Consider the following 24,769-nt stretch of genomic DNA (forward strand, 5'->3'; position numbering starts at 1 on the left):
CCTAATCTCTTTAATAGATGTAGAACTGACCAGACATTGAATGTATTAATTATCATTCTTTCATCTCAGTTGATCTTCTTTCAATTTATTCACAATTACCAGAGATTGAGTGGAAAGGCAATGGAGCGAGAGAGTGTGTACAGACGGTCCACAGTGCATCCTACAGACATGCATGAGGATTAGTCTCTTTTTTACAGTTTATAGATAAGTTTACCCGTTAGACTAGGACACACATTACAGAGTCCAGCACGCTGCACTTTAACTCCCGGGGACTGCATCCCCATCTAATTGTGCGCAAGGAGGCGCTTGCACGCTAGTGCAGATTAGTGTGGCTTGGCTTGGGGTCCTCCAGACAATGGCTTTTTGGACTGATTTATCAAAGCCGGGAATAAGGTACCTTGCATGAAAATCTTCTTAAATGGGGTCTCATGACTGAATCTCTGAATTCCCTAGTATCTTGTTTCTTAATTCTACGAGAAATTTTACCAGGAAGCGTCCCATGTATTTCTATTGACCTCTTTAAAAGGTCTGTACTTTGAATTGTGTATTACAGCATACACAAGGCCAAGTGTTCTTAGCCCACACAGCAATGGGCAAAAGGAAATTTCCTGTTGGCCAAGGGTTAGCGACCATAGATACCTTCCTGACTAGAGCAACAAATGTTATCACAAAGGAGATAGCTATGATGGAGAGAAGGCTCTCCATGTTGTCTGAGAAACTTGCTCTGGGCTCTGCCGTGGCCAAGAACGGAGAGGGGTTGAAACCAATAAGGATCCCAGTAGGGGACAGTTGCCCCACTGCATTGGTGTTAGCACCAAAGGAGAGCCCTCCTGCTGAGTCGGCTATGCCCACAAGCACTTCTGCAGCCACTTTGAGCCTGGGCGATGACTTAATCCTGGACTGTCCCCCTACCAACAGGAAGCAAACTGGTGCCAATAGAGCTATGAGGAAGTCTCCGCTGTCAAAATCCCCACCACCAGCTAAACTTAATCGGGACCTGTTGTTGGATACCCATTTTGTAAGACTGGAGACTATGACTGAAGTTCTTTTAGAACCTATTATATCAAAGTTGGAAGGGGTTGAGATGAGACTTAATTCTTTAGTTCCTTTGTGTAACAGCTGTCTCATAGGGCCTGAATCAGTAGTTGGGCGGGGGGACCTTATGCTTGATGACTGGTGTCTTGAGCCAAGTCCCGCAGGCGTGAAGTACTCAAGAACTAGTGGGAGAGGATCCATCCTGTAATTCAAAAAAAAACTGTACACTGTGAGAGCCTCTCCCTGCACCTCAGGCAGCTCATATGGAAGGGCAGCAAATATCTAATGAGGGCCCATTATTTACACGTTCTTTGCCCCGCCCTATAATGCCTACAGTGGAAATCAGTGTATAGTTGACCTGCCCCCTGAATCTACACCCTTAGTTGATGTCTTAATGGGGGTCCCACCACTGATACAAGGCTCTAAGGAAAGCTCTTTGGACCTTATCCACAAGACAACCCACTGGTGCAACAATAATGTGGTCAATGGTCCCAATATATCCTCTAACATCATTATGGCCAGAAGAGTGGGATGGATTGGCCGCAGGACTAGGAAAAGTACAAAAGGGGACTGCATAATTGTCAATTTTAAGCACTCCGCACGGGCTAAAGCACTAACTGGGTGCCATTATACGGATGGCACCAAAACAACAATTAGAACTGCTTTTTCACAGTCCTTTTACACTTTTAAGCAGCCCATAGCAAACTCTCAATGGCAGCCGCCTTTCAAGTTAGTTAAGCCTGCTCAGGATAGAAATGTGGATTTGTTTTTACCTATGACCAATCGCTTTCAACCATTAGCTAGCCCACAGGGCCTTGATGAAAATAATTGATTTATGCCGGCGGCAGCAAAGATGCAGGACAATAAATTGCCAACTGTAGCCATTATTAAACTAAGCCCACTAGCATCTATGCTAGAATTCCCGCCCGATAACCTTCCCAATTCTCCCCCCACTCTTGACACCTCTGTTGCCCCCTGCATGAAGGTACTTTCGTGGAATATAGCCGGCCTTAGGTCAAAGAGGGGTAACACATCCTTGGGAAACCTTCTTGTAACACACCATATAATTGACCTACAAGAAACTTGGGAACAGTTTTTATTTGGACGGTTTTATTTCTTTCTGCAAATATGCCATCCCCTTGAACATGGGAAGAGTAAGGGGGGGGTCCCCTTTTAATGTTTTCACTTAAACTTTCTTATCAAGAAAAATTGATAGACTGACGATCTCCCCATGTACTTGCAGTGGAGTTGTCATGTAAGAACCTCCCCAGTCTGCTAGTTCTTAATTTTTATAACTCTTTCCCTACAAACCATGAGACAGAACATCTTTAGGCTTTAGAGGAATTTTTGGAAAACTATGGGGAAGGCAGACAAGCCTACCATAACACGATAAACTTGGCAGATTTTAAAACTCACCAATGCTGTTACAACTGTATTCCCATGTTGGAGCAGTGGGATGATTTCCCACTGACAAATTATTTTGAGCATACACTGTCATGTATTTTTCTAGAAGGACTCCTCTCGGCCTATAACTTATACTGCCTACAGCAAACAGATATGTCTGTCTTGGTCCCTGCTTATGCAGGTAGTGGCAGCCCTAGCATAATTGACTACATCATGCTTTCAGCATTATTAACCTCGGCTGTGAAAAATCTGGGCGTTTCTTGGAATTGCCACAGTGATCATAACCCTTTAACATTGGATCTATCCTTTTTGGTCTCCCCAAAAGGGGTGGTGGCCAGCCATATCTCTAATACAAACATCAGCACCAAAGATAAAGCTGAAGTGGGAAAGAATTACCCCAAACACCTTCCTAGATAACTTGTATACCACTTGTGCCTCAGAGATCCAAGTATGCATGGATTCCACTTTGCATGATGGAGCTGTTTTAGAGGCTTTTGATGAGCATACCAAGCAGATAGCATCCAATCTAACTACTGAGAGCAGGGTAAGATGCCCGAAAGTTAAAAGGTGGTTTGATGGCATGTGTTCGGTGGCCCATAAGGAGTTAATGCAGGCCCTAAAACAAAACCAGAGGGATGTAGCTTCGATCAGGAGTTGCAGGAAGGCTTATAGGTTTGCAGTTTTGGAGAGGAAGAAGCAGATAAGAGAGTAGGCTTGGTAGGCCCTTAATCAAGCTAGTGTCCTGGCCGATAGCTCTTGATTTTGGTCTGTGGTTAACAGCCCTTTTTTTCGGACACACCAATGACCAATAGTGATTACATGATATCTGCAGAGCACTGGGTTCAGTACTTTGGAAATATCTATAGTGGTGCGAACTTAGAAGAAGCTGAGGATATAATAGTTACTGGCCTAGCCAGCACTCCCCTACATTTTAGTATAGACGAGGTCTATAAAACCATTAACTCAACATCTGGAGGTAAGGCTCTGGCCCGATGGGGTTCCCGTGGACCTATACAAGGCTGACCCTACAGTTTGGGCAAAGATTTTAGCTCATGTTTTTAATGCAACCTCTTCCCATGCTTTTCCTTCTTCATGGGCAATGGCAGTTATCGTCCCTATTTTTTGTCAGAGTGGCTTGATCATCTTAACGTCATCTCTGACCTACAGTATGGTTTTAGGCAGGGTAAAGGGACGCTGGACCAATGCCTCAACTTGCATCTAGTGATCAGGAAATACACTATTGCTAAGAAGGGAGATTTACATCTGGCTTTTGTGGACCTAACATCAGCCTTTGATTGTGTAAATAGGTCTAAGTTATGGTTGATTTTACAGGACATGGGCCTATATATAGAATTGGTGCCTTTTTTTACAGACTGCCCATGAAAATACTATGGCCGCGGTCGGATACAATGAAGATGGCAGTCTGACGGACTCCTGGGCAGTAAGTAGAGGGGTCCGGCAGGGGTGTATCCTGGCCCCCTTGCTGTTCACGCTCTACATTAACAAATTGGGAGATTCCTTAATATCTAGCTGTAAAGACATTCCTAGGACTGGCATTAAGATGATCCCTGCATTTTTTAATGCTGACGACACGGTCCTACTAGCTAGAACCACAGTGGGACTCCAACAACTTTTAAATGGTTTTATAGTTTTATGGACTCTTTAGACCTGACCACACATTTTTTTTTAAATCACATACCATGTCTATGGGCTCGCAAAAGGCTGCCAAGGCTAAGTTTTTTTGTAAGGGGGCTGAGTTAACTAAAATGCCCATGTTTCCATATCTAGGGGTGCTATTTGATGAACAAGGGTCATAGTGCGCGCAAAGAACACACAAGAAGAATGTCTTAGCCAGAGCGGCAGGGGCTACCTTGGATTTTGCAAAGAGATTGGGGTCTAAACCCCTCCTCGCCCTGCTAAAGATCTAGAAAGAAAAAATTCCCATGGGCATGTATGGGTGTGATTTCTGGGGCTACCGGTACGTGAAGGGCATACAGAGGGCTAAAAATACATTTATGAGAAAAATCCTTGCAGCCCCACCAACAACCCCCGCATTTATCTTACATGAGGAATTGGTGGTGGTATATATCTCAGACCAGATTGTGGTGGCCCCATTGCTGCACTGGCTCAGAATCTGGGCCTGTCTGATCCAAATCGTAATCAACTTATAATCACTGATTGCACCTCACTGGAGGGGGCCTTTCATATTCTTTGGCTAAAATACATAAAGGGACAGAAAAGATGGCTTGGCTGCCATGACTTGTACCTGAGTCATGGACCTTTGGGTCAAGCCACAATCAGAGATATAAAACAGCAGTTTCTGGATAAACTGCATGGGCTCAGGGAAGAGACGGAGCTAGCCAAGCCCTCTGTGAGAAGGTTAACTCCTTGTTAGCAACGCGTATCGTCGCTTTGTACTGACTAGATTCCGCTTGAATTTGGTCCCCTGGCTATTGGCATTTCCTCAAGGATATGCGAAACCTGGTACCCTAAAACCTTGCCCATGTGACAACTTCTCAGAGCAAGACACCCTCCATTTTATGTTTTTCTGTGATTACTATGACCCTTTGCGTAGAAAGTACATGCTCCCGCTGCTCAGAGATTGTCAATTTGTCCAAGTTAGGCCTGCGTTGTTATATCTGCAAATGCTATCTCTCCTGTGGTCTGTTTTGGGGTGGCAAGCTTCCAAACAGGGGCTATCAGACATAGGAAAAAGTTGCAGTTGCAGCAGCCAGCTGGTCTAAGGGCAGTTTTAAAAAAATGTTATTTATTTATTTTTAAAGTTTTATATAGCGCGAACATGACCACAGAGGGCATCAGAGCGCTTTACAGTTTATACATCAGGAAATATACAAGCAATCAAAACAGCATCAACAAAAACAACATATTAGCAGTCTAAAAAGTGGCCGAGCATTCTCATGAGCCCTGCAGCTGGGCAACAAATCTACGTCTCTGGCCCCCAAATCAGATGGGGAGGCCCGACAGTGGCAAACATTTCCTCATCAGGAGCCCTTTGACCTCTTTTTTTAAGAGAATCTTGGAGGAGTTCACCCTGACTTCGGGGGGTGGGGGGGAGGGAGTTCCAGATCCTTGTTGCCATATCTGAGAAGGCTTGATTGTATGTCTTTTTAAAAAAAAAATATTGTGGTTTGAGCCAAAGGGTGCTGGCGCTTCTGGAGGTTCTGGAACCAAATGAGAGCTCCAGTTTCTGAGCGAGGTACAGCGGGGTTTTGAAGTGTATGGCTTTGTGTGCCATGCATGCAATTTGTAACTGTATCCGCGCTTCATAGGGAAGCCAGTTCAGGGCCAGCAAGTCCAGAGAAATAGGGTTGAATCTTCTAGTCTCAGTTATGAACCTAGCAGCAGAATTGAGGGCAACCCTAAGAGGAGCTGTCTGGTAGATATGGTTTGATTTTCCTCAAGATACTGAGTTGGTAGTTAGCTCCTTTGGTAAGGGAGCTGATGTGCTTCTTATCTGATACTATGTGCATTTTATGATATAATATCCACAGCACCTGGTTTCAATGTTCAGCACTTTTGCACTTTACATGGTGTACTTTTTTGTGGACTAATATGTGCTCCCTGAAATAACAACGCTGATCGCTTTTTACCATCCTGTAAAACTATTTTAATCTATTTATGTGACCTAGGGCCATATGTAGGTAATTTCTATTTACCGATTCCTAAATACCGAATTTTACCGATTCGGTATTTAAGAATCGGTAAATAGAATGTAGGTAAAAAATCGGTAAATTTTACCGATTCGGTAATATTCGTTATTACCGATTCGGTATTTACCGAATCGGTAATAAGGGGAGGATATTCAAGGGTGGCAGGGTGTCACATTGACACCCTGTTGCACCCCTGAATCATGCATGTGTGCACATGTGGCGCACATACATGCCCTAAGGGCATGTATGTCTGCCACATGGCACTTTTAAAAAAGCACAAAATTGCTTTTGAAAAATGCACTCACTTGAGTGCTCCCTACATAGGATTTAAGGATTCGGTAATTTACCGATTCGGTATTTTACCGATTTCCTAAAATACTGATTCGGTAAATTACCGAATCCTTAAAACCTGCCTCCTACATTAGAAAGGGCTAAATACCGGTCGGTAACGGGAAGATTACCGATTTTCGGCCGTTACCGACCGGTATTTAGCTATCTACATATGGCCCCTAATGTTTTATTTATAGAATGTACCCTGTTGAAATGTAGTATTTACAAAAACTGTTTGCTTTTAGGGCTCTTAGCTGTCGAATAAAGTACTTTTTGAATTGAATTGAATTGAATTGACTGGAGTTAACCTCCACCACAATGCCATTCACAGGGCATGATATTATGTGGACTATGCCTCTTTATTTCCCCAAGCTGTGCCAGCCTTTCGAGGTGAGCTTCAGAGACATAGAAAACTTAATGTAATCAATTCCGGTGATTCTCAGAATAGCTCTTATAACCTTAACATAAATCCATTAAGTAGAACCACACTTAAGTAATCAATACTTTGCTGTTTCCATTCTGCCAACATTAAGATGTCTAATGTTCTGTATTTACAGCTGGCTTCAAGAGCATCAGAAGACTTGAAGAAACCTGGAGAGCAGTCTTTAGATCTGTAAATTTCCACCATAAAATATTGATATGTTTCTGCACCAGCTCCCCGAAAATAAATATTGTTGATGACTGTTGTTGTATCCTATTTGTCAGTGACCACACATTAGTTAATGTTGTCTGGTGTCATTTCAGCATCAAGAGTAAGCCATAGCTTCCAATGCACATGGATTTATTCATACAACCTGAATTCGAGAGCAAACAATCTTATGTATAGTGTAACCACCACTGAGCAGTAACGGTTACTGCCAATTAAATAGACTTGCGCTCTGCTTTACAAAACCTGTCAGCAGCATCTCTGACATTCCTTTCAAACTCAGCCAACATATCCTCTCCCTTAGAATCTGTGACGCCAAACTCCACTGTCTCCTCATCTGCATAGATTACCCATCTGTCTTTTTGCTACTGTGTTTTCTTACCTTTTTCTGCTGCAGCGTTGGATTCTCCCTCTAATCACTGTTTGAAGCTATCCTACTGACATTATACAACAGCTAATCTGTAACTCTAACAACATTATATATAATATGGTAACAACCATGTTAGTATTATTTCAAATTCTGTATCTCCACCCCTGGGCTTTAGCACCAGTTTACTTCACAAACAACTCAACGATAATCGCCATCTTTAGGATATTTCACCACGTGAAACCGTGCACGTCAAAACAGAATGATCCATTACCTCCTCGTCCCTCCCTCGCTTCCATTCCTTACACTATGAGGCACTCCTGCCTCACCGTGTAAGGAATGGAAGCGAGGGAGTAGGACTCAGAGTAATGCAATTACCGGTAAGTAATTGAGGCATTTAACTCTTCCCTACAGTGCCAAAAATGTATTTTTTGTACAAAATTGTTATGCTGCCCTTAAAGTACTACTGCCTTGATTCATTTTCATGTAGTCTCTTACCTTAATTGCTTACACCTAAAAAAGATGGGCTTCTTCTTTCACCACTTCAAGTTGCCCTGTTGTTACTACCACTGTCAGCTATATATTATTTTCCCACGAACCCCTGGCCATTTTACTCCATTTTACTTTGTCCCTTGATTTCTGATTTACCTCGATCGAATGTATATTTACATGCCACTGCGATCTGTTACTCCCCGAAAGCACACAACTTTTATTTTCATTTTCTTCTACCCTTCTTGGTTCTTGACATTATCACTCTCACTTCGATACACTTCAACTCTACCATACTCTTTCTGATTAAATGTCCTACTATGGTACTCTGACCGGTCATTCACCAAGAGTCTCTATTATTGGAAGCTGGGCAGATAATTGTTGTTTGAATAAACATCAAAACTCACTACTTCTATTGCACCTGAATATAATGTAATAAAAATTGTTAATGATTTGTGTACCACACACCACAAAATCCGTTTCAATATGTAAGCAAATATTAATCTTTTTGTGCAACCTGAAAAAAACACTGGTTGAGCTCTGCTAAATATGTCCCGTATTCTGAGTTGTGCCTAAAATGCCAACTTGCCCACTGATGATTTTCAGTTATACTAAATGTTGTTTCCCTTTTGTTGTATTTCTCTGCACTGCCTTACAACCGCTGCCTAATATCTCTCCTCCTCAAATGCAACCATCTTCAAGGCAGTACCTTTTCCATTTCCCTCAATCTGTAAAGCTTCTAGCCCGGGATCACCATATGTTTTCCATAATAGCTTAGAGGATGTTAGCAATTCTAATACGATGTTTAGCCTTTTGTTTGCATTTCAGTGCTGCAGTATTTTGTATTATATTGTCCTGATAATTTTAACGTGTCACGCTTACTCTCAGCACAGTTTTATGCCAACATTTAGTGGTGTTAGACCAAAGGAATACTCTCATAAAATATCTGGATGACTATCTAATAGGATAAATGCTGGCTGTGTTTAACATATTTCCCAGCCCCTTCCCGTCTAAATATAATGTAATTTTAAATTGAACATCAAAATGCAATTGCCAGTTGCCTACCTTGTGAAATTCTAAAGTGTTACCCTTCTTTCAGCAATTAATGTACCTAAGTCACAAATGAATGTGTAACATGATCTATAGCACATATCTGTACAGCAAGCACATATATATTTATATTGTCAATTAATGCACTGTGGAGAATTCTTATTTGAGATATCTCTCTAAATCATGCAGATGATTGTTCATGAAATAATGATTTGTAATTGTATTATTTTTTGTTAACATTTTTATATCTGTGCAGGGGTGGGTGGGCTCTAAAATATTTTGTATAACATAATGTTTCATTTAAATAAATGTTGTTAAAGAATCACTTTAACATGTTCAGTTTTCTGCTTCAGGATCATGATTCTCAACCCTATTTTATGATTTGAAGTTGCCATAACCCTGTATCAAGAGAAATGGTCCTGACTTATCATAGATATTGCATTTGTAACAGAAAATCTATTGACTTTATATAAATAAAATGGTTAGATTAATCAAGAAATCAAATCAAAGGATGTGAATAAGAACAACAGCCAGCCATATGACCTTCTGACAGCTAGTCGCAGCCAGCTACGCAAGGTATCAAACTTGGAATGTCAATAGTCACTGATAAGATGGCATTACCTGGGAAATAATAGATATAACGGTGTTTACTATTGTTGTGGCTCTATTCCCAAATGCACCCAAGCAATAGCTTGCTATAAAAGCCCAGCTCTCCATTGATCATTAAAGGGACAGCGTTTTCTAATAGAAACGTTTCATACCATTGAGGAAATATTTTTATACATTTCTTCAAAACTTTATGTTAAAACAGAACGCAGACAGAATGATGCAATGACCATATATAGACAACAAATTGAGAAAAAGCTGTGGTTTATTGGCAATAGCCTGATATAGTTATAGCTGAGGCTAGTCTATGTTTTTCAATCGACCACATTTGTAGATTGAAGTATTACAGCGCATTTGATAGGCATCTTTGATACAGGTTAGTAACTGGAACATCACTCACAAAGGTGTGATAAATCAGAAAATCATGTGTAGTATGGCAATGAAAATGCCAGAAATGGATAAAGTGTAAGTGTAAAATTGCTCTCTTATCTCCCCTACTATGGTTTTTTAAATTATATTTCTTACCTGTAACCATTGAAAATGAGTGTGTGAATGAGTGCAAGTGTGCCTCAGTGGGTGTGTGACCGAATGTGTGAGTGTATCAATGGGTGTGTGACTGGATGTGGTTGTGAGTAGGTCTGGAACTGCTTGCATAAGTGTCTCACCGGGTGTGTGAGTGGGTGCATCACTGTGTGAGTGAGTCTCTGACTGTGTAGATGTCTAAGTGGGTATATGAGTATCTGAGTGGGTCAGTGACTGTGCGCATGAGTTTGTGAGGGAATTTGATACTTGAGAAAGACCTATAACATACCAAGTGAAGCTTGCAGTGAAAGTGCACAGGCAGGTTCTACAGTAGTAGCAATCAACCATGTTTTAAGGACTATTTCTGTACATGGTTGAGAAGGTTGTGCCAGTACTTGCCTACATATCTCAGAGTGTATGATTACACCTCTATCAGTGCCATGAGATGTTTAGGTAAATGTGCTAGTATCTAACTGCCTGCTTTCATACCTTCATGGCTGTCTAAATGTGTATGTAACTGGCTGCACAAGTACTTCAGCACCTGTGTTAGGCAATACAGAGCTACGTAGGTTTGACTTCAACTACCTTAGCGTCTGCTGCATGTGTTAATAGTGTCTGAAATGTGACGGAATCTATACGTGCTTCTGCAGCTGTCTCAATAGCTGAAACAAAGGCTTTATGTCATTCTGAACATGTATGTCAGTTGCTTTAGGGATGGCATGCTCTATATATATAGTACTTGGCATAGAGGCATGAAAGTGCACAAGTAACTTAGTGAACTAAAAGGAACATCCCTCATCTTTTAAGCACAAACCAGCGTGCTTTATAGCACACCTACAGCATCTCTCACATGAGACTTGTGCATACTGAAACTTGTATTTATACTTGACAAACAGCTTTTACATGGCAAATCAAGCTACAAGTGAAAGTGCACACACAGGACCTGTACTGCCAAGCATCATCCATGTTTAAACAATGATTTCTCTACATGAATGAGAAGGTTTTTTTACAAAAAAGGAAGGTGCACCAGAGAAAAGTCCAAGCTGGAGTAAGTCCTTATAATTCCTTTTAATTTTCATATGTTTTTCCATAAAATAAAAGATCAGCCAACGCGTTTCGTTCTTTGAGATAAGAACTTCTTCAGGGCAGTATCTGTAAGTAGTAGGGAAAAATGAAAACGGTCATCCAAAGGTCTGTAATTCATATATCGCCGTGTACTCAGAAATAGGAGAGTTTCTTAATATAGATTCAGATAAATAATTTCTGAGGGATTCCAAAGTACTAAAGTAGGGAGGTGCTGTGCAATACAAATCACTTCACGGCGAAAGATACTGATGAGTCCATATTCTCAAAATCCCATAATAAGCATTCGAGAATATAAAATGTGCAGATCCGCACACCAATTCAAATGTGAGGAAGCATGGGACCGATATCGTAGTCCGATCGGCAGACACGTCTGCCGATCGGACTACGATATCGGTCCCATGCTTCCTCACATTTGAATTGGTGTGCGGATCTGCACATTTTATATTCTCGAATGCTTATTATGGGATTTTGAGAATATGGACTCATCAGTATCTTTCGCCGTGAAGTGATTTGTATTGCACAGCACCTCCCTACTTTAGTACTTTGGAATCCCTCAGAAATTATTTATCTGAATCTATATTAAGAAACTCTCCTATTTCTGAGTACACGGCGATATATGAATTACAGACCTTTGGATGACCGTTTTCATTTTTCCCTACTACTTACAGATACTGCCCTGAAGAAGTTCTTATCTCAAAGAACGAAACGCGTTGGCTGATCTTTTATTTTATGGAAAAACATATGAAAATTAAAAGGAATTATAAGGACTTACTCCAGCTTGGACTTTTCTCTGGTGCACCTTCCTTTTTTGTAAAAAAGTTCTTTCTCATCTGATTTTCAGTGGAGTCCCTCTGCGGCGGACTTTGGAAGAGTTATGCACAGGATATTTACTATTGTACATTTGGGTTTGAGGTGCTGAACCAGTGGTCAGCCGTGGTGGTTTCTTTTGGTTAAGATGAATGAGAAGGTTGTGTTAGTACTTGCCAACATATCTAAGAAATTGTAAGAGTACACCTGTAGCTGAGTCATGAGACATTTGAGTAAATGTGCCAGTATGAGACTGCCTATTTTAGTATATATATGACTCTCTAAATATCTATGTAAGTATAAACAAACACCTCAGTGTCTGTGTTATTGAAAAAAGAGCAATGACTACAACTATGTTTGAATCTTCTGCATGCACAAGTAGTTTATGGGTAAGTGACTGAATGTTATGTGCTTCTTTAGCTGTCTGACAAAGCAGTGTAACAGAACTACAACACCCACAATTCAAAGAAAACCACTTTTTGAGAACAGCATATTATATATACCTGCAAATATTTCCAGATCTTCTAATGCCTTGCTAACTAAAAATGTAATTCCTAATCTACAGTTTGTGTTACTACCAATTAGACCATGTAGTACGCAGCAAATGTAAAACATACTAATGCCAAGCAACAGATTGTGAACCAACTTCACTCCTACCTAGTCATCAAATCAGACAAATCGTCACATTCTCATACACTCAAAAACATCTTACTCACCTGTTAATAAACATATAAAGGCACTCACAAAACTACTCATACAGTACCTCCCTCATATAGATCCAATACTTTCTCAAAAATATTTGATACTCTCTTATTACATTCTCACATACACATATACCCGTTCAATCGTTTATTTTGCTCCAAATTAAATATAATTCACATTCCTGAAAATTGAATTCGTTGATCAAATATTATTGTTTGGTCTTATCAGATAGGCACGATACTGTCAGGAAATGTAAAACTAAGCATAAGAATGGCACATCACTCTCTCACAAAGCAACCATTAATGGCAGCATTTTCAACTTTACACCATTTGAGTGCGGAAGGTCGCAGATAAAAATATATCTTTCATTTTCGTTATTTTATCACTCCATTCCTGAATGGTTAGTATGTGTTAACCCTTTCATGCACTTTTATATAGATTCTCAATATGCAGAGGTGTTTTGCACACTTCTGACATTGTGCTATGTTAGACCTGACATCCTTGGCGTGGGTTTTTCCCCTATCTTTTGCCTCTGCTACCTGGATTTTTGATGCTGTGCTGGATTTCGTTTTTGCTGGTTTAGATGCTTTGGACACTCTGCCACTGCTAATCAGTGCCAGAGTGTAAGTGCTCCCTGTGTAAACTATCGTATTGATTGGATAAACCTGATTGGCATATCTGTGTCACCATGAAGTCCCTAGTAAAGTGCACTGTGTGTGCCAGGGCTGGTGATGACAGATGCTACTAGTGGGTCTGCAGCGCTGATTGCGCCACCCACCTGTGTAGCCCTAAAACAGTGTCTCAGGCCTGCCGCCGCAGGCTTGCCTGCAGTCTCCGGACTGCCATGTCCTCCTGGCCAGTGTCCACACTGACCGGGCCTAACCCTTCCCTTTTCGTACACATCAGTCACCCCTATGGAAGGCCCAAGGTACCCCCCTGGGCAGGGTGCAGTGTACGTAGAAGGTAGAGCATGTGCTAGTGCAGGTAACATGTTCTGGTAGTGAACACCGGCCATTTTGTGTGCTCACTACTGCAAGGTTATCTTGTTCCATAGGCTAACATGAGGGAGGCGGGTGCCAATGGCTATCCGCCTATCTTCTCATACGAACAAGATAAGACATGAGTGTTTGATATCCCTGAGCTCTTTTAGGAGAGATTGTTTTTAAATACTGAGTTGGAGAACAGTACTTTTTAGAGAGTAACTGTTCTCTTGTCTGACCCTTCTGTGTGCCTGGGCGTGCTTGTGGATTGACTGTCTGGTTTGAGAGTGACAGGGGCCGGGGATCCCCCGGGAGGTTGGCTGAGTCAGCCCTCTGCTGAATGGCGACAATCGCAAGGAGAGTGGAGGGAGGAGATAGCACCTGGGATTGAATAGGGCTGTGCCTGCCTGCCACTCTGCTGGCTCCACCTCCTGCTGGGCGGCTGACGACCTTGCCCCTCACTCTGAAAAGAATGTAGAAGCCAGGAAAACAAAGTGCTCCAGCAACACCCAGAACTGGATCAGACCGGGCTCAGGACCCGCTTGCACAAAGACTTCAAAGACTTCTAGGGGTATAAGTACAAGACCCCTGACAACAGATTTTTAGATTCGACCATCGAGAGGAGCCTCTGCTGAAAGACGGACCGCTGAAGAACTAAAGGAAGATTGCCGTGCTGTGTGCTCTAAAGGCTGACCTGTTCTGGCGTATAACTGAAGCTAAGGAGAAGAAGGGGTCCTGCTGTGTGCTGACCCTATCCACTTGACTAAACAAGACTTTGCTGTGTGCTGTGTCTTCAACTGAATCTCCAAGGGCCTGAGAAGAACTGGCCTCCTGTTTCGCAACCCAGGGATAGAAAGGTTGCCAAGAACTCAAGACTCTGCTGTGTCCCACCTGCGCTGCTGTGTGCCGCAGGGACCGTGGACTGTTCTACCAAGCTTCTCAACATCTGCCTGTGAGGTGGGCTGGCTGCTCTCTGTCTTGCTGGAGAGTACCGCACCGATCCGGGCCTGACACCAGTTGCCGCATCAAATAGATCGACGTGCTCATCGGCACGTGCCTTGCCGCGACCCGGAGGCCTGAAGCAGATCGAGAGTCGTATTTCCCTGCTCTACGAAGCCGCACTGCGAGTGGCTGACTCCGGTGACGTCGACATCGTCACTGGGGGCTCGTCGAGGGAGTTGTGGAATCCTTGCATCGAACAGCCCGAGGGGCGCTTGTATAACGAGCGCAGCGACACTGCCGGAGCAACGTAGCTGCCTAAACATCGAGAGCCTTCCAACTGATTCATTCTCCGTGAGTACCGAATCACTCAAGAGACTAGAGACTATCGTCTGACGATCCCGACCAACCAAGAAAGCGAATATTGTTTAAACCTGTGATGCTTGCCTTCAACTGCGGAACTTAGATAAAGATATATTATTTTTGATATAACTCACCTGTGTGGTCTACGTTTGTGGTGTGCGGAGGGGGGATCATTGTGGTGTCTACGTGCAAATACCTCACACATTGCCTTGGGGATAAGCCTGTCTGCTCGAGCCAAGCTACCTAGAGGGTGAGCAGGGGTTATCTACCGTGTGTGTCCCTGTACCCTGACTAGAAGCAAGGGTCCCTATTTGGTCTAAGGTGTATACCTCTGCCAACTAGAGACCCCCAGATCTAACATTGGTGGTCAGCGGTGCGGATTAGAACCAGTATTTGCACTTGACCTGCAGTGATTCTTCGTACATCACTAATCTAGTAAGCAGTTGCATTGCACAAAGTTTTTGCGAAGACTATTCTTGGAGGATCGACGAAGCATCATGTCTCTGAACGGAGTGGGCGAGGAGCCAGAATTGCAATTCGAGGTGAAAAAGTTGCTCGAGTATAAGAAGGAGCAACTAAAGCAATTCTGCAAGCAGCTTGGATGCCCAGTGAAGGGCGGCGCCAACAAGATGGAGCTACAGAAAGCTCTAAGGGCCTGGTGGGAGGCCAAGAATGGCGCAACCGAGGAAACTACTGAAGGGGAGGGCACACCGGAGCACGGATTTGGATCCGATGATCTGCCAGTGAATAGGCCAGCGTCTAGGGCTGGCAGCGCCCATTCCAGTAGGAGCCTCTCTCCAGAGGAGCTGGAGGAAAACCAGAGGGTTAGGGCCCATGAGATTGAACTTTTTAAGCTCAAAGCTCAAGCGGAAGAAAGGAAACTGCGCCTTGACAGTGAGAAAGAGGCGGAGGAGAGGAGGAATGCTCTCGCTTTGGAAGAGAAGAAACTCCAGTTGGCTCATGAGTTGAGCATGAGGGAGCTGGACATTAAAGCCAAACAAGTGGCGTCCAGTCCGAATGGTGGCAGCGCACAACCAGTACAGGCGGGTAAAGTATACATACCGAAAGATTTGGTACAGAATTATCAGAGGGGTGAGGATATCTATGCATGGTTTAGATCCTATGAGCTTGCCTTAAAGATGAATGAAGTGCCTGAGAAGAGTTGGGGAGCGGGTTTGTGGAAGCATTTTGAGGCCTCTGGGAGGGATGTTTTAGCACCCTTAGAAGCAGCAGGGACCTTAACCTACCCCACGATGAAGGAGGCCTTATGCCTCAGGTATGGGCTTACACCAGAACAGTACCGCCAGAAGTTTAGGAACTTCAAGAAACTTGATTCGAGTACGTGGGTGGAGTGTGTGAGTATGTACACGCGTGCACTGGAAGGTTGGATAAAGGGCAGCAAAGTCACTGATTATGTGGGGTTGTGTTACTTGATTAGTTGGGAGCACTTAAGTAGTCTATGTGTTCCAGAGCTGCGCCAGCATCTTTTAGACAGCAAGTTAACTGATCCCAGTGAGCTTGCTAAAGAGGCAGACCGCTGGACTAGCACCAGGGTCAACAAAGGGGTGGTAAGTATGCCAGCCAAGGGTGGACAGGGTCCCCAGCAGAAAGGTGGGGAGGACAAGGGTAACAGTAAGGAGTTCTCTAAAGGGCCCCAAAACAGTTCCCAGGAGAAGGAGTCCCAAGCCCCCAAGCCGAAGAGGTCTTGGCCCCCTAAGGGCAACAGACCACCGCCTACTTGCTATGCTTGTAGGGAAGTGGGGCACATCGCCCCTAAATGTCCCAAGAAACCCCCAGCACCAGCTACTTTTCCAGTCCCAGGGTTAGCTAGTGTAGCTTTGGGAGGGGATTTGATTTCCAGTGGGGAAGAGGGATTAGCTATGATGACCCTTGTCTCGTTAGGAGACCAAGAGATGGTCCAGGATACCTTGATACCCGCTAACACTAAGAAATACGGGCAAAAGGTGACCATCAATGGGAGGGAGATAGAGGCTCTGAGAGACACCGGGGCTAGTGTGACATCTGTCAGGTGTCAGTGGGTGTCTGAAGAGCAAGTCATTCCCAATGTGCTCCGCCCAGTAGTGGCAGCTGACACTTCAGTTCGCCTCTGCAAGATGGCGCGTGTTCCCTTTACATGGGGGGGAGCCTCTGGTACCTTGGAAGTCTGTGTCAGTGATGCCTTGCCGGTAGATTGTCTGTTGGGTAACGACCTGGAGAGTTCTCCATGGAAGGACGTAGAGCACAGAACTCACTTGGAGATGTTAGGACTGCCAGCGTGGATCTGTGTATCCACACGTGCCATGACAGCCAGTAAGGGTGGATTAGTAGAACTGGAGCCTGGAACTATGGCCCAGGAACATGCCAGGAGAGTAAGGGGCAGAGGGCGCGGGAAACCGGCCCCCGCTGTTCCCACGGTCCAGGAGGAAGCAGAACCTGAGGGGGATGCCCTGGAACCTACAGGGGAGCAGGGGGCCGAACTGGGGGAGTTGCCTGAGCTGACCCATTGGCAGCAAGAGGGTGGCCCCTCCAGGGAGGAATTCTGCCAGGCTCAGAAAGAGTGCCCTTCTCTCGTCGGTGTGCGGCAGCAGGCTGCAGACCAGGCAGCAGGCCTAGGGACCAAGGAACATTTGATTTACTGGGAAGATGACTTACTGTATAGTGAGCCTAAGTTCGCTGAGCCCGGTGCAGCCCGTGTGCTGGTGGTACCCGAGCGCTTCAGGAACTTCTTACTGGGTCTGGCTCACGACGTGCCTCTCACAGGACATCTGGGGCAAGACAAGACCTATCACAGGCTTGTCACCCACTTCTACTGGCCCCAGATGAAGAAGCACGTCGGTACCTTTTGTAAGTCATGCCAAACCTGTCAAGCCAGTGGTAAGAGCGGAGGGAAGTGCGTGGCGCCCCTCCAGCCGTTTCCTGTAGCGAGCACCCCTTTCGAGCGGGTGGGCATTGATATCGTAGGGCCCCTGGATCCCAAGACCGCCTTAGGCAACAGGTTTATCCTGGTCTTGGTGGATCACGCCACTCGGTACCCGGAAGCAGTCCCTCTCAGGACAATCACAGCACCCGTGGTGGGCCGTGCATTGATGGGGATCTTTTCCCGCGTGGGGTTCCCCAGAGAGGTGGTCTCCGACCGGGGTACCAACTTCATCTCTAGGTATATGAAGTCTCTGTGGGAGGAGTGTGGAGTAACTTATAAGTTCACCACACCTTACCACCCTCAAGGAAATGGGTTGGTTGAAAGGTTCAACCGCACCCTGAAAGGTATGATTATGGGCCTAGCGGAGCCCGTGAGACGGAAGTGGGACGTCTTGTTACCGTGCCTGTTGTTTGCCTACAGGGAGGTGCCTCAGAAGTCCTTAGGATTCAGCCCCTTTGAACTGCTGTATGGCCACCCTGTTAGAGGACCTCTCACACTGGTGAAGGAGGAGTGGGAGAAATCCCGTGGGAAAACCCCCCAGGATGTGTTCAGCTATGTGCTGGCCATCCGCAACCAAACGCAGCGCTTCAGGAAGCTCGCTCAGGAGAACCTAGAGGCCAGCCAGGAGGAGATGAAAAGATGGTACGACCAGAATACCACTCTGGTAGAATTCATCCCGGGCAGAAAGTGTGGGTGATGGCGCCGGTGGAGCCTTGTGCGCTCCGTGACAAGTGGACCGGGCCATATGAGGTGGTAGAGCGCAAGAGTGAGGTGACCTACCTGATCAACAGGAAGACTCCTAGGCAGCCCCTTAGAGTCTTGCATGTGAACCGCCTCAAACCCCACTTCGAGAGGTCTGAAGTGACGATGCTCATGGCTACAGATGATGGTGGGGAAGAGGATAGTGATCCTCTCCCTGACCTCCTGGCCACCAAGGAGCAAGACGGGTCAGTGGATGGTGTGGTCCTCTCGCCCACCCTGACCCCAGAGCAGCAGAGCGACTGTCGCCAGGTGTTGGGTCAGTTTGCCTCCCTGTTCTCCCTGACACCAGGTGTCACCAATTGGTGCGTCCATGATGTGGACACTGGAGATAGCCTGCCTGTGAAACAGAAGTTTTACAGAGTAGCTGACAAGGTCAGGGCCAGCATCAAGGAAGAAGTTTCCAAGATGTTGGCGTTAGGGGTAATTGAGCCCTCTAGCAGTCCCTGGGCTAGCCCAGTGGTCCTCGTTCCCAAGAAATCTGCTACACCCGGTGGACCGTCAGAACTTCGGTTTTGCGTGGACTACCGCGGGCTCAATGCGGTCACCAAGACTGACGCGCACCCCATCCCCAGAGCTGATGAGCTCGTGGATTGGTTAGGAGCTGCCCGGTACCTCAGCACCTTCAATTTGACTTCAGGGTACTGGCAGATTGCCTTAACTGATGGGGCAAAAGAGAGGTCGGCATTTTCAACGCCAGAGGGGCACTTCCAGTTTCGAGTCATGCCCTTTGGATTGAAAAATGCCCCTGCCACCTTCCAGAGACTGGTCAACCGGGTACTGACCGGGCTGGAGCAATTCAGCGCCGCGTACCTGGATGACATTGCGGTGTTCAGCTCCACTTGGGAGGAACACTTGCAACACCTCTGTGAAGTGTTGAGGGCGCTGCAGAAGGCAGGCCTCACTATCAAGGCTAGTAAGTGCCAGATAGGGCAGGGATCAGTGGTGTATTTGGGACACCAGGTGGGGAGCGGCCAGGTGGCGCCCCTACAGGCGAAGATCGATACCATTCTGGCTTGGGAACCCCCCAAGACGCAGACAGAGGTGAGAGCCTTTCTAGGACTCACCGGGTATTACAGACGGTTCATCAAGGGATACGGCACCATTGTTGCCCCCTTGACGGAACTAACTTCTAGAAATCAGCCCAGGAAAGTGAATTGGACCGAGGCCTGTCAGACTGCTTTTGATGCCCTGAGGCGCCTGACTTTTCGAGTGAGTTCGTGGTGCAGACAGACGCTTCAGAGCAAGGCGTGGGAGCAGTACTCTCACAGATGGACGACGAGGGCGGGGACCAACCCGTAGCTTTCATTAGTAGAAGGCTGCTTCCCAGGGAACAGAGGTGGAGCGCTATTGAGAGAGAAGCATTTGCTGTGGTCTGGGCCCTGAAGAAGCTGAGGCCCTACCTGTTTGGGACTCACTTCCGTGTTCAGACCGACCACAGGCCCCTCAGATGGTTAATGCAGATGAGGGGTGAGAATCCAAAACTGTTGAGGTGGTCCATCTCCCTACAGGGAATGGACTTTACGGTGGAACACCGTCCCGGTACAGAGCACGCCAATGCTGATGGTCTGTCCAGGTTTTTCCGCCTTAGCGATGAGAACTCCCAAGAGGGTGGGTAGTTCTCCCCGCTTTCAGCTGGAGGGGACATGTGTTAGACCTGACATCCTTGGCGTGGGTTTTTCCCCTATCTTTTGCCTCTGCTACCTGGATTTTTGATGCTGTGCTGGATTTCGTTTTGCTGGTTTAGATGCTTTGGACACTCTGCCACTGCTAATCAGTGCCAGAGTGTAAGTGCTCCCTGTGTAAACTATCGTATTGATTGGATATACCTGATTGGCATATCTGTGTCACCATGAAGTCCCTAGTAAAGTGCACTGCGTGTGCCAGGGCTGGTGATGACAGATGCTACTAGTGGGTCTGCAGCGCTGATTGCGCCACCCACCTGTGTAGCCCTAAAACAGTGTCTCCGGCCTGCCGCCGCAGGCCTGCCTGCAGTCTCCGGACTGCCATGTCCTCCTGGCCAGTGTCCACACTGACCGGGCCTAACCCTTCCCTTTTCGTACACATCAGTCACCCCTATGGAAGGCCCAAGGTACCCCCCTGGGCAGGGTGCAGTGTACGTAGAAGGTAGAGCATGTGCTAGTGCAGGTAACATGTTCTGGTAGTGAACACCGGCCATTTTGTGTGCTCACTACTGCAAGGTTATCTTGTTCCATAGGCTAACATGAGGGAGGCGGGTGCCAATGGCTATCCGCCTATCTTCTCATACGAACAAGATAAGACATGAGTGTTTGATATCCCTGAGCTCAGCATTTAATAACACATCTTTTAGGAGAGATTGTTTTTAAATCCTGAGTTGGAGAACAGTACTTTTTAGAGAGTAACTGTTCTCTTGTCTGACCCTTCTGTGTGCCTGGGCGCGCTTGTGGATTGACTGTCTGGTTTGAGAGTGACAGGGGCCGGGGATCCCCCGGGAGGTTGGCTGAGTCAGCCCTCTGCTGAATGGCGACAATCGCAAGGAGAGTGGAGGGAGGAGATAGCACCTGGGATTGAATAGGGCTGTGCCTGCCTGCCACTCTGCTGGCTCCACCTCCTGCTGGGCGGCTGACGACCTTGCCCCTCACTCTGAAAAGAATGTAGAAGCCAGGAAAACAAAGTGCTCCAGCAACACCCAGAACTGGATCAGACCGGGCTCAGGACCCGCTTGCACAAAGACTTCAAAGACTTCTAGGGGTATAAGTACAAGACCCCTGACAACAGATTTTTAGATTCGACCATCGAGAGGAACCTCTGCTGAAAGACGGACCGCTGAAGAACTAAAGGAAGATTGCGGTGCTGTGTGCTCTAAAGGCTGACCTGTTCTGGCGTACAACTGAAGCTAAGGAGAAGAAGGGGTCCTGCTGTGTGCTGACCCTATCCACTTGACTAAACAAGACTTTGCTGTGTGCTGTGTCTTCAACTGAATCTCCAAGGGCCTGAGAAGAGCTGGCCTCCTGTTTCGCAACCCAGGGATAGAAAGGTTGCCAAGAACTCAAGACTCTGCTGTGTCCCACCTGCGCTGCTGTGTGCCGCAGGGACCGTGGACTGTTCTACCAAGCTTCTCAACATCTGCCTGTGAGGTGGGCTGGCTGCTCTCTGTCTTGCTGGAGAGTACCGCACCGATCCGGGCCTGACACCGGTTGCCGCATCAAATAGATCGACGTGCTCATCGGCACGTGCCTTGCCGCGACCCGGAGGCCTGAAGCAGATCGAGAGTCGTATTTCCCTGCTCTACGAAGCCGCACTGCGAGTGGCTGACTCCGGTGACGTTGACATCGTCACTGGGGGCTCGTCGAGGGAGTTGTGGAATCCTTGCATCGAACAGCCCGAGGGGCGCTTGTATAACGAGCGCAGCGAGACTGCCGGAGCAACGTAGCTGCCTAAACATCGAGAGCCTTCCAACTGATTCATTCTCCGTGAGTACCGAATCACTCAAGAGACTAGAGACTATCGTCTGACGATCCCGACCAACCAAGAAAGCGAATATTGTGTAAACCTGTGATGCTTGCCTTCAACTGCGGAACTTAGATAAAGATATATTATTTTTGATATAACTCACCTGTGTGGTCTACGTTTGTGGTGTGCGGAGGGGGGATCATTGTGGTGTCTACGTGCAAATACCTTACACATTGCCTTGGGGATAAGCCTGTCTGCTCGAGCCAAGCTACCTAGAGGGTGAGCAGGGGTTATCTACCGTGTGTGTCCCTGTACCCTGACTAGAAGCAAGGGTCCCTATTTGGTCTAAGGTGTATACCTCTGCCAACTAGAGACCCCCAGATCTAACATTGGTGGTCAGCGGTGCGGATTAGAACCAGTATTTGCACTTGACCTGCAGTGATTCTTCGTACATCACTAATCTAGTAAGCAGTTGCATTGCACAAAGTTTTGGCGAAGACTATTCTTGGAGGATCGACGAAGCATCATGTCTCTGAACGGAGTAGGCGAGGAGCCAGAATTGCAATTGGAGGTGAAAAAGTTGCTCGAGTATAAGAAGGAGCAACTAAAGCAATTCTGCAAGCAGCTTGGATGCCCAGTGAAGGGCGGCGCCAACAAGACGGAGCTACAGAAAGCTCTAAGGGCCTGGTGGGAGGCCAAGAATGGCGCAACCGAGGAAACTACTGAAGGGGATGGCACACCGGAGCACGGATTTGGATCCGATGATCTGCCAGTGAATAGGCCAGCGTCTAGGGCTGGCAGCGCCCATTCCAGTAGGAGCCTCTCTCCAGAGGAGCTGGAGGAAAACCAGAGGGTTAGGGCCCATGAGATTGAACTTTTTAAGCTCAAAGCTCAAGCGGAAGAAAGGAAACTGCGCCTTGACAGTGAGAAAGAGGCGGAGGAGAGGAGGAATGCTCTCGCTTTGGAAGAGAAGAAACTCCAGTTGGCTCATGAGTTGAGCATGAGGGAGCTGGACATTAAAGCCAAACAAGTGGCGTCCAGTCCGAATGGTGGCAGCGCACAACCAGTACAGGCGGGTAAAGTATACATACCGAAAGATTTGGTACAGAATTATCAGAGGGGTGAGGATATCTATGCATGGTTTAGATCCTATGAGCTTGCCTTAAAGATGAATGAAGTGCCTGAGAAGAGTTGGGGAGCGGGTTTGTGGAAGCATTTTGAGGCCTCTGGGAGGGATGTTTTAGCACCCTTAGAAGCAGCAGGGACCTTAACCTACCCCACGATGAAGGAGGCCTTATGCCTCAGGTATGGGCTTACACCAGAACAGTACCGCCAGAAGTTTAGGAACTTCAAGAAACTTGATTCGAGTACGTGGGTGGAGTGTGTGAGTATGTACACGCGTGCACTGGAAGGTTGGATAAAGGGCAGCAAAGTCACTGATTATGTGGGGTTGTGTCACTTGATTAGTTGGGAGCACTTGAGTAGTCTATGTGTTCCAGAGCTGCGCCAGCATCTTTTAGACAGCAAGTTAACTGATCCCAGTGAGCTTGCTAAAGAGGCGGACTGCTGGACTAGCACCAGGGTCAACAAAGGGGTGGTAAGTATGCCAGCCAAGGGTGGACAAGGTCCCCAGCAGAAAGGTGGGGAGGACAAGGGTAACAGTAAGGAGTTCTCTAAAGGGCCCCAAAACAGTTCCCAGGAGAAGGAGTCCCAAGCCCCCAAGCCGAAGAGGTCTTGGCCCCCTAAGGGCAACAGACCACCGCCTACTTGCTATGCTTGTAGGGAAGTGGGGCACATCGCCCCTAAATGTCCCAAGAAACCCCCAGCACCAGCTGCTGCTCCAGTCCCAGGGTTAGCTAGTGTAGCTTTGGGAGGGGATTTGATTTCCAGTGGGGAAGAGGGATTAGCTATGATGACCCTTGTCTCGTTAGGAGACGAAGAGATGGTCCAGGATACCTTGATACCCGCTAACACTAAGAAATACGGGTAAAAGGTGACCATCAATGGGAGGGAGATAGAGGCTCTGAGAGACACCGGGGCTAGTGTGACATCTGTCAGGTGTCAGTGGGTGTCTGAAGAGCAAGTCATTCCCAATGTGCTCCGCCCAGTAGTGGCAGCTGACACTTCAGTTCGCCTCTGCAAGATGGTGCGTGTTCCCTTTACATGGGGGGGAGCCTCTGGTACCTTGGAAGTCTGTGTCAGTGATGCCTTGCCGGTAGATTGTCTGTTGGGTAACGACCTGGAGAGTTCTCCATGGAAGGACGTAGAGCACAGAACTCACTTGGAGATGTTAGGACTGCCAGCGTGGATCTGTGTATCCACACGTGCCATGACAGCCAGTAAGGGTGGATTAGTAGAACTGGAGCCTGGAACGATGGCCCAGGAACACGCCAGGAGAGGAAGGGGCAGAGGGCGCGGGAAACCGGCCCCCGCTGTTCCCACGGTCCAGGAGGAAGCAGAACCTGAGGGGGATGCCCTGGAACCTACAGGGGAGCAGGTGGCCGAACTGGGGGAGTTGCCTGAGCTGACCCATTGGCAGCAAGAGGGTGGCCCCTCCAGGGAGGAATTCTGCCAGGCTCAGAAAGAGTGCCCTTCTCTCGTCGGTATGCGGCAGCAGGCTGCAGACCAGGCAGCAGGCCTAGGGTCCAAGGAACATTT

The 24,769-nt window shown here is 46.7% G+C and overlaps 1 protein-coding gene across 1 annotated transcript in view; it reads left to right on the top strand.

The window, feature by feature from the left end:
- DOCK2 (dedicator of cytokinesis 2) overlaps nt 1-9,330 on the top strand; it is a 1,824,799-nt gene extending 1,815,469 nt beyond the window's left edge. Inside the window, exon 52 of the mRNA XM_085617853.1 lies at nt 6,998-9,330. Within this exon, the coding sequence (XP_085473979.1) occupies nt 6,998-7,057 (60 nt within the window). The 3' untranslated portion in view covers nt 7,058-9,330. The remainder of the gene's footprint in view (nt 1-6,997) is intronic.
- The last annotated feature ends 15,439 nt before the right edge of the window (nt 9,331-24,769 follow it).

The sequence above is a fragment of the Triturus cristatus genome, chromosome 7 (genome assembly GCF_964204655.1).
Source record: "Triturus cristatus chromosome 7, aTriCri1.1, whole genome shotgun sequence".
Lineage (NCBI taxonomy): Eukaryota > Metazoa > Chordata > Amphibia > Caudata > Salamandridae > Triturus > Triturus cristatus.